Raw genomic sequence first — 10,376 nt, 5'->3', positions numbered from 1 at the left:
TATATATATATATATAAAAATGAAAATCCTGGAATCGTCCCTGTTCGTCACTAATCACGCAACGCCAACTCTTACGTCATCCGCCGGAACGGCTTCCATTATCTGTTTCAGATGACAGATAACAATTTTTAATATAACTCCGACTGGATTCGTCTGAAAGAAGAAAGTCATATACACTTAGGATGCCTTGGGGTTGAGTAAAACACAAGCTAATTTTCATTTTTGGGTGAACTAACCCTTTAAATAATTTTTGGCAAATTAAATAAAGCTAAAAATATTAAACATTAATTAACATATAATTAAAAATGAGAAATATTGCCTTGGCAACTAGCTGAAATTAGTTCAAACTGAAGTACTAAAATGAAATAAAGCGAGATTTAAAAGATTAAAAAATACAAATGACAAAAGCACATAAAATTACTAAAACAAAGTAAAATTAAGAATAAAACTGAAGTTTTTTTTAAGCTAATTAAAATATTAACAAATACTATAAAAGTATATAAATAATATTAAAGGGGTCATATGATGTTGCTAAAAATAACATTATTTTGTGTATTTGGTGTAATGAAATGTGTTTATGCGGTTTAAGGTTAAAAAAACACATTCTTTTCCACATAATGTACATTATTGTTTCTCCTCTATGCCCTGCCTTTCTGAAACGCGTAGATTTTTACAAAGCTCATCGGTCTGAAAAGCGAGGTGTGCTCTGATTGGCCAGCTATCCAGTGCATTGTGATTGGCCGAATACCTCAAGCGTGTGACAGAAATGTTACGCCCCTCACCATACTCTGTTTCCATCATACAGTCTATGGTTTCCATGTGTCCAGCGCGACGAGACAAAACCAATAAAACCCATTACAAACAAGGCATTTGTTGCATCCAGTGGGGACATAATTACTGATTGTAATGACTTATACTGTGTTTTTACGCTTTGCGTTGCATATTGCGCCGCGTAAACATAAAACCATGTCTGCATTTGTGATCGGAGAAATGACAAACAATAAGCGCTACTCTACACTGCTCAAACTCGCGTTTGAATCATCAGTGGCAAATTCTTTATATATTAAAAACATACTTACATGCTGTGAGTCAGAAGCGCCAGACTGTCCTTGCAAAGTTGGAACTGCCCCACTTTATAGAAACATTATGTCCTCTTTTGGAAGGCCAAACAAAGTAGTTTCGCTTTCACAACGAAACACACAGCGGCTTGAGAGAGCGGCGCCCGGCGGATTCAACAAAGGATGCTTGCGGCAACCACATGTGACGACCCCGGGCTGGACTCTGCTTCGTCCACGGTGAAAGCCGATCCGGCGATTGACAGCGCAAAGTTTATTTTTTTCCTCAGCGACCAGCATGGATCAGCTCCAGGCATGATGAAGCGGATATCGTCCTCTTTTGGAAGGCCAAACAAAGTGGTTTCGCTTTCACGATGAAACACAGGCAATTCTCACGACATGGCGGCGGCGGCAACAACAAGTTATGCCTTCTTTCTTTGCGTGAACATTTGGGCGGCATTATGCAAATCTTCCCACACAGTGACATAGACATGTGGGGGCGTGTTTAAACGAGGCGTTTTAGGAGGGCATGGACAAGTTTTAACTTTTATAAAGAATATCTCTTTGGATTTGAGACTTTAGTCTTTGCAACTTTACAGATCTTCTTTATTCACCAAGAGCTTGTAACACTCTAAAGAGAAAGGAAAAATTGAATCATATCATATGACCCCTTTAAATTAACACTGGTCTTGAGGAAATTAGTATTACATGAGTTACTTTTTGTTGCACAAGGATGATTTGCCTTCCTTCTGTCCAGTTACTGTCTAAAAAGTTCCGTGCAACCCATTAACAGTTTGCTCTGTTTTGTCACATTGTTCTAGGCCATAGCCTGAATCTGTCACATGGTGTGACAGGTCATATATTCCATAAGCAATCTAAAAAGCACCTATTTTTTTAAAGGGAATATCACACACTCATTTTAGTACTCATACTTTGAAAAATATACTTGCTGTTTTTCTGGTAACAGGAAAGAATATATCAGCACAATGCTCATCTCTTTTACAACGTATGTTTTTTTTAACCAACCAAGCTATAATACATTCATTTCAGTAATTTACAATACAAATAAAAATGTAATATGCACAGTGACCCATATATTTGCATTACATTACGCTACTTTTTCTGTCCATTAATATTATGGTATATCATTTTGTATATTAAATAACAGAAAAACAAACGTTCCTCAGTTGAGCTGCTGACATGTTTTCTGCCTAATTGAACTGATTCAAAACAGTTAGATTCACGTTTATTAAATTATACTTTGAATTACCATTGTAGCCCTTATGACAGCTGGAAACAGGTCTTGGTAATGAGTGCTGGATTGTTTATCACAACTGTGATGAGTTAGTCATCACACTGTGTTCCAGCCATGGTAAAGTTAATGTGCCGCTCTTTCTGACTCATCATTTCTCACAGTTTGTGAAGCATGGCAGGCTGTGGAGCCCGCAGAATTAAATGGCTCCTGGAGGATGTAACTCCACTGTGCATCAGCTGCAGTACAGGCAAAGATCAATATGGCTGGGGAGCAGAATTAATGTTCAGGAAAATGTGTGGTTTGAAATTTTGTTAAAAATATCAAACCTCTTCAGGAAAATGCATTCTTGAATTTAGTTAGTAAAATGTATGGCATGTTTTTTACATAATAAAAATATAAATTATATAAGTTTTTTTTATTACTTTTTTTTTTTTTTTACAGAATATATGTCAGGTTATAATTTTATAGAGGTGGACTATATATATATATATATATAGAGAGAGAGAGAGAGAGATTTTATAGAAATAGAGATATTTTAGCAACACATTTTTTGTGTAAATTGTTTTTAATTTTTATTATTTTACTTTTTTTCAAAGCAGACACATAGCAATTTGCCAGTCTGATCAACTTCAGCTTTGCCTTTGCCTCCCCATTCTGATTCTCCTGAGCATTTCATTTTATGACACTATGATGTGATCTGGTTGCACCTCAGTTTCCTGCAACATTTTATTGGTACTCCATTTACCTCTCTGTTTGTTTCCATGGAAACAGATGAACGTTTCAGTCCCTTAGCTGCATGCCCTTTACGAACTCCCCACCATGGCTAATCTGCTCTTGATGCTCTGCGCTCAGATCGTACAGATTGACAAAGAGTTTTCTACACAGTGCATTAAGTACTCAGGACACAAGTGCCTTATATTGTTTCACTTGTGTGGCCTCCTAGTTGATAATCAGTGTGTTAATGATATTCTGTTTCTCTGAAGAATTGTGCATGTGAAGCATCCTCGAGCTTGAAGGTTAAACTGAATAAACTGCTTGTGAGGGCCTTTCTTTTTGTGAGTGAAGACATTGTTCATTCATATTGTTCTCAAGGTCACTGGTCAGATTATAAGCATGAGGCCTTTGTCTTAGTTGGATGCTCTTGTTGTTGTAGAAGAAATCCAAGCAGACATCTAGCTGTTCACACTAGGAGCACTAAAAGCATGCATGAACACCAATAGCAAGATGGTTGCAAGCTTTAAAGAGAGCTGAGAGTAGGAGGTCTCAATAAAGGTATTTTATGACATTTATAAGTAACATTTGAAAGAGTGTGCCATTTGAAATAATGACTTTATTTTATGCACATTTATCCACAGTCTCAGAGAAGAAGTGTGAAGCAGATCTCTGAAAAGCATCACTCTTGCCATCAGCTGGAAGGGAGAGACAATTACAGGTACATATGGTATGGTGATTTTTGATAATTTTTAATCATGCCATCAAAATCTGATGGCTCTTGCCACTAAGGTCAGCATGCAAATTAACATTCACTTGCTTCTTAATTTTAACCTCACATTTAAACCTGGGAATGCAACCTGTTGTGTCTCACAACCACTAATGCTACAACCATCCATCTAAGGAATCGTGTTTTCACAAAACCCTCATCATCCACCGGTTGCTATTTTGATCTTGGTTTCACAGTGTTCCTCAATATAATTTAGTACACTGTCCATCTCCTTTAACAATTTCTTGGAAGAATCAATAGTTTGTCTCTGATGCTTGTCAAGCCATATTGACAGTATAATGGTAAATCGTCTCGGGTTACGTATGTAACCCTGGTTCCTCGAGGGAACGAGACGCTGCGTCGAAAACGCTAGGGGAACACCTTCTGCGACCCACGCTCTGAATCACATGTGAAATCAGTCCAATAGCTGAACGTGACGTCACGGCAGGTGACGTCATGACCAGGAAGCTATAAAAGCACGTGCGGCGGAGCCCGCATCAGCTTCTAGGAATGAAGTAAGCGCTGGCAGGGATGCCGGAAGTATGGCACCGAGATGCAGCGTCTCGTTCCCTCGAGGAACAAGGGTTACATAGGGAACTTGAGACGTTCCTCTTCAGGAACTCGAGCTGCGTCGACAAACGCTAGGGGAACGCCTTCCGCGATCCACGCTCTGAATCGTATGTGAAATCAGTCCAATAGCTGAACGTGACGTCACGGCAGGTGACGTCATGACCAGGAAGCTATAAAAGCACGTGCGGCGGAGCCCGCATCAGCTTCTAGGAATGAAGTAAGCGCTGGCAGGGATGCCGGAAGTATGGCACCGAGATGCAGCGTCTCGTTCCCTCGAGGAACAAGGGTTACATAGGTAACTTGAGACGTTCCTCTTCAGGAACTCGAGCTGCGTCGAAAACACTAGGGGAACGAGAATGCCCACGCTGCCAGACTTCCAAGTCTCTGCCTAGTGTGGAAGACTGCACAGCTAGGGCGAGAGAACAGAAGAGCCGGGAGTGGCTCGCATGTCTAGACCATAAAACCTAACAAAGGTAAGGGGCGTGGACCAACCCGCAGAGTTACAGATGTCCTGCATAGGCACACCCCCTAAAAAAGCTTTAGAGGTTGCCACACTTCGAGTCGAGTGAGCCTTGACCCCTAATGGCGAGGGGAGATCAGAGGACTCATATGGAGATGACATCTACTATCCACCGACTGAGGGTTTGCTTAGTTGCTGGAAAACCTCTCTTAGGGGAACCGTAGCACACAAGCAACTGGTCCGCCCTCCTCCACAGGGCAGCTCTGTGGACGTATGCATCCAGTACTCACACTGAACACATACAGTTAAGCTTCTGCTGGTCTGATTCCCCGAAGGGAGGAGGACTGAAGGCCTGAAGTACGATGGGTTGCGGTGCTGATGAGGGGACTTTAGGGACATACCCCACACGAGGGTACAGAAATGCTTTGGCCAGACCGGGCGCAAAGTCAAGATAGGAAGGGGCCACAGAAAGGGCATGTAAATCCCCAACTCCCTTAAGAGAAGATAACGCCAGAAGAAAGGTAGTCTTTATCGTACGGAGGCGATCAGAAATCTCTTCAATAGGTTCGAATGGAGGCCTACAGAGAGCTTCTAGCACCACTGCTAGGTCCCATGTAGGGATACGAGATCGTACCCGAGGCCTCAGCCTCAGCGCACCGTGGAGGAAACGTGCAACTAGGGGGTGTCTCCCCACTGAGATGCCACAGAGAGGGGCGTGGTAGGCCGCAATGGCCGCCACGTAGACCTTCAGGGTGGAGTGGGTTAACCCTGTAGAGAATCGGGCCTGTAGGAACTCCAGTACTGTACCGACTGGGCAGCTAGCTGGGTCGAGCTGGCGGTCTCTACACCAGGAAGTGAAAAGTTTCCACTTCCAAGCGTACAGTTTCCTCGTGGAGGGAGCTCTGGATTGGAGGATGGTCTCAACAACCTCAGTTGAGAGACCGGAAGCTACTAGTTGTGCCCCCTCAGGGGCCACACCCATAACTTCCACAGCTCCGGGTGGGGGTGAAATATCGTGCCCTCCGCCTGTGAGAGGAGGTCCCTCCTGATGGTAATCTCCCATGGAGAGCCGTCAAGAAGGGAGATCAGGTCCGAGAACCATACTCGGCCCGGCCAGAACGGGGCTACTAACAGTAAGCGGACTTCGTCCTGGTGCACTCTCTCCAGAACTCCTGGGAGCAGAGCGATCGGGGAAAAGGCGTACAGACGAAGCCTCGGCCACGCCTGTACCATGGCATGAATGAATTCATCTAGCGGAGCTGGATGAATCAGAGAGCACCAGAGGGGACATTGCGATGTCTTCTGAGTCGCAAACAAGTCCACCTGAGCCTGGCCAAAAATACTAAATTTCTGCTTCACCACCTCAGGGTGAAGCATCCATTCCCCGGGCCTAGGCCTCTGCCTCAACAGGATGTCTGCTACCACATTGAGATGCCCAGGAATGTGCACTGCTCTCAGCGAGAGGAGTCTCTCCTGGGACCACACAAGGATCAGGTGTGCCAATTTGTATAAACGGTGAGAGCACAGACCTCCCTGGTGGTTTATGTATGAGACCACCGCTGTGTTTTCGGTGCGCACCAACACATGGTGACCTCTCAGGTCTGGGAGAAAGTGTTTCAATGCCTGAAATACGGCCAGCATTAGCCTCTTTCTACAGTACGCAGGACCCATTGAGATACATTTGGCAGTAGCTTCCACGCTGCTAAATAATCTACTAAGGGAATCAGTCTCTCGAGACTGATTTCTGGTGTGCCCAGAACGGCTAGTTGCCGAAACCGAACTAGCTGCTCTGGGGACCTCCGCAGAGGCTGCGAGCCTCTCTGTGCCGCTACGTTGCCGGGCGGTAACTGACAGATATGCTCGCTGGAGACCGCTGCGCCCTGGAACACTGGCAGGGTTGGCAGAACGATCTCCCGAGGGCACTGGGGGGAGACGGGCACCGTGTAATGCGGTGTGACCCTCTCTGCCCCAGAAGGGCCTGCCCTCGCTAGTCCTACACTCAAATCAGGAACCGCTGAAACGGCGCCGCTTGTTTTCGAGCCTCCTGGTCCCTGTCAACGACTGAATTGACAGTGTCACCGAACAGGCCAGAAGGCGCAAGCGGGGCGTCGAGGAGGAAGACCCTTTCATATCCGACAGGGTCAACCACAAATGCCTCTCTGCTGCCACCATAGCTGCCATGGACCGCCCAATGGCGCGGGCGGTCTCTTTGGTGGCACGGAGAGAGAGATCAGCGGTTCTCCTTAACTCTGCGATATTATCAGAGCTAAGCTCCTCACCCTCATCCAGCTCTTTCAGCAGGTCGGCCTGGTACGCCTGTAACACAGACATTGTGTGCAGACACGCACCGGCCTGACCCGCTGCCGCGTACCCCTTGCCCACCAGCGCTGATGTTGTACGCAGCGGCTTGGAGGGCAGTGCCGGAGCCTTTAAAGACGATGCCATGCCTGGGGACAGATAGCTAGCTAGCGTCTGTTCAACCCGGGGCATCGCCTTATAGCCACGCTCAGTTAGCCCTGCCACATTTTCATAATAATCTGAAGCAGGGATGAATAGGCGAGGCGAAAAAGGCCTGGCCCATGACCTCGACACCTCGGTGTGAAGGTTGGGGAAAAACGGCAGGCTCCGGCATGGAGGTGGCGGCTTCGCGCGCAGGAAGCGTTCATCCAGCTTGCTTCGCTGCGGCTCGGCCTGCTTCTCGGCGGGCCAATCGATTTTCAGCTTGGCTACGGCATGAGTAAGCACCTCCACTAGCTCCTCATATTGGGGCGATTGAGGGGGCGAAACCATTTTGACGTCCTCCACGTCCAGGAGAAGCGTCGAGCCGTCACCCCGGGAGGAAGTAGCCACAGAACGGGCTTCCGAACCCAGAGATCGGGCACTGGATCCGGTGGGTGAGGAAGGAGATAGGGACTCGCCCGTCCCCATTCCCTCCGCCAGATCCAACTGCGAACCCCACGAATGCAACCGCCGCTCCGACTCGACGGAAGCGGGGCCAGCACCGCGAGGAACGCTGGCGAAGGCTCCCTCCTCAAAGAGGGAGGAGCTCGCAATGCGGGCAGCCGGCCCCCTCAAGAGCCGACTCTGCGTGCTTCGCTCCCAAGCAAACCACGATAAAAATAAGGGTCATTCTCTGAGGAAAATCATCTCATTTACATTTAAAACAAAGATGGAGATATACACACACAGACACAGTTTATTATTTTATTCAATAGACAGACAACAATAAATATGACTGACACACATAGAGAGCTTCGCTGAATGACAGAAAGCTGACGCGGGCTCCGCCGCACGTGCTTTTATGGATTCCTGGTTATGACGTCACCCGTCGTGACGTCCCGTTCAGCTATTGGACTGATTTCACATGTGATTCAGAGCGTGGGTCGTAGAAGGCGTTCCCCTAGCGTTTTCGACGCAGCTCGAGTTCCTGAAGAGGAAGCTCCTCTTAATCATTTAAAGCTGGCATGAAAGAGAAAATTGGGATCATCTTTTCTTTTGTGAAGTATATTTAAGTGAAGTGGCTTTTCGAACAAGAAAAAAAATGTATGGCAGGACTTGATTATGTCTATTGGGAATTGATTGAATGTTGTTGTTGTTTTCAAGTGCAATAATTTTATGTGAGTAACAGGTTGCTGCAGGAGAAGGATTGAAACTCGTCTGGCTGTTGGGCAAACTTATTGCTTATTATAACATTTAAAAAAAAATAAGAATTGTATATTTTGATTTCATGGTGACTTTAACCCTATAAAGCTTACTGTATTATGTGTCCGGCACAAATTTCTGGCTACTAAATTGTCAGCATAATCAAAACATTGCTGTTGTACGCAATGTTCTACATGCCTTCTGCCCTCTGATTGATAGTTCAGACTAAGCAAAAGGCCATTTTATGTTATCTCAGAACTTCTTCTTACTTTTTGCCCATAGGTGTACAACAATACACAATAAAGCGCTATATAAATGTGTCATTCATTCATATAAATTACAACATCTGCACCAAATTGTATATTTCAGCTCAGTTTGGGCCTCTAAATAAAACAGAGTTTTTTTTCCTTGAGTATTAGCTCCATGTGTTCCTATATCAGACTAAATGAGCTATAAAAGCCTGATGTATCAAATATAATAAAAAGAATGACATTTTTTAAAATATATTTTGTCTAAAGTTTCAATAAACTGTTCCATTATTTTTTCCCCTGACTATTATTTTATGTCTCAGTTTTTACAGGATTAAGATGTTTTAGTTACGGAAGGTTTTGCATGAAATTTTTCCTAGTTATATACATTATATACAAAGAAGTGGCAGTTGCCTTCAGCCTGTAATCTTGAAAAAGAAAATTGCAGCTAAGAGAGAACAGACTCTAGGCTTTCCATTTGAAAGTGTTGTAAGTGTCTAGTTCTGAGAAATTTGAAAAGACGTTTTTTAATGGAGACTGCCATGGTTTACACTATCAGCAACCTCAGACATTCCCATACTAAACAAATGTCTTGTTCGCAAGCTGAGAAGGTTTTTTTTTTATTTTTTTTTATGTTTTTTTTTTTTACTGAATTCAGCCGCTCTGAGAATATACAAGAACAAGAGTCAATTTAATCTCTGGATTTGTATGCCATAAAATAGCCTTTTTCCATTGTTAACACATGTTTTGTCTAGTCCTTTCTCTTCCTTCCTTTGGAAGTGCAAAAATGTGAAGGCGCCTGAACACCATTATACTAAACTTTCTCAAAGCAGAGGCTCAGTCTGAAGTGTTTTAACACAGTTCTGCATGGCTTCATTCATGTTATTGTTAGTATTTAGAGCAGATGGTGCAAGAGTATTATATAAAGTATTTGTGCGAGAAGATTTCCTGCTGTTTTTTTTTTTAAATCAATACTTCTTCCAGCTTTGCTCTTTTTTACTTCTGGCTCCTTGAGTCTGTCAAACCTGATCTCAACAGGGTGTTAACAGACATTCAATATTGCTAATTGTAAAGTTTTTTCATGTTCATGTCCAAAAGGGTGTCTGGCAATCTCAAAGTTTATTAAAAAGCGAGCATTTGCAAATATAAACCTGAAATTCCCTTGTTTTCCACCAGTGAAACCAGACACCCACCCAATCTCATGTACATGTGTGAATCATTCTCTGCATGTCCTCGAAAGTACTAGATGTATTTTGGCAGATGTCTTACTCTCAGATTGTGACTGGTATCCTCTAGAGACAGAGAAGAACAGCACAGTTCACTGTCTATCAGTTAGCAGATAGCACTCAGTTGCCCTCCAACACTAACAGCCTCCTTTCCTTTTAGAGTAATTAGAGCTGGGAACATGGTAACACCCAGAGGATGTTAATGTTCATGTACTATAATTTTTGTGTGGTTTACAGACATTGTCATAGTAAGGATTTTTGGACAAAACTAGAAAGATTAGAAATAGCACACTACATCTCATTTATAATGCACTGAAATTATAAGAAAAATATTACCTTTTTTTTGGGAAATATATAATTATCTTATTTTTGTACTAACACGTTTACTATTTAACCCCCCCCCCCCCCCCTTTCCCAATTCAATTTATTTTTTCTTATTT

General features: G+C 43.8%; 1 protein-coding gene across 4 annotated transcripts in view; it reads left to right on the top strand.

Moving 5' to 3' along the window:
• Positions 1–10,376, top strand: part of LOC107593454 (tetraspanin-18-like) — a 38,374-nt gene that overhangs the window by 13,652 nt on the left and 14,346 nt on the right. For 2 of the 4 annotated variants that reach the window (XM_016283183.1, XM_016283189.1), the window contains exon 2: positions 3,666–3,751. The exons of 1 other annotated variant lie outside the window; for it this stretch is intronic. In XM_016283183.1, coding sequence (XP_016138669.1) covers positions 3,749–3,751 — 3 coding nt within the window. In that variant the 5' untranslated portion in view covers positions 3,666–3,748. The remainder of the gene's footprint in view (positions 1–3,665; positions 3,752–10,376) is intronic. One more of the 4 variants, XM_016283197.1, reaches the window with a different exon arrangement.

Source organism: Sinocyclocheilus grahami, unplaced genomic scaffold (genome assembly GCF_001515645.1).
Source record: "Sinocyclocheilus grahami isolate Dianchi unplaced genomic scaffold, SAMN03320097.WGS_v1.1 scaffold10.1, whole genome shotgun sequence".
In the NCBI taxonomy this organism is placed as follows: Eukaryota; Metazoa; Chordata; class Actinopteri; order Cypriniformes; family Cyprinidae; genus Sinocyclocheilus; species Sinocyclocheilus grahami.
This window is presented reverse-complemented; position numbering and strand designations above follow the sequence as displayed.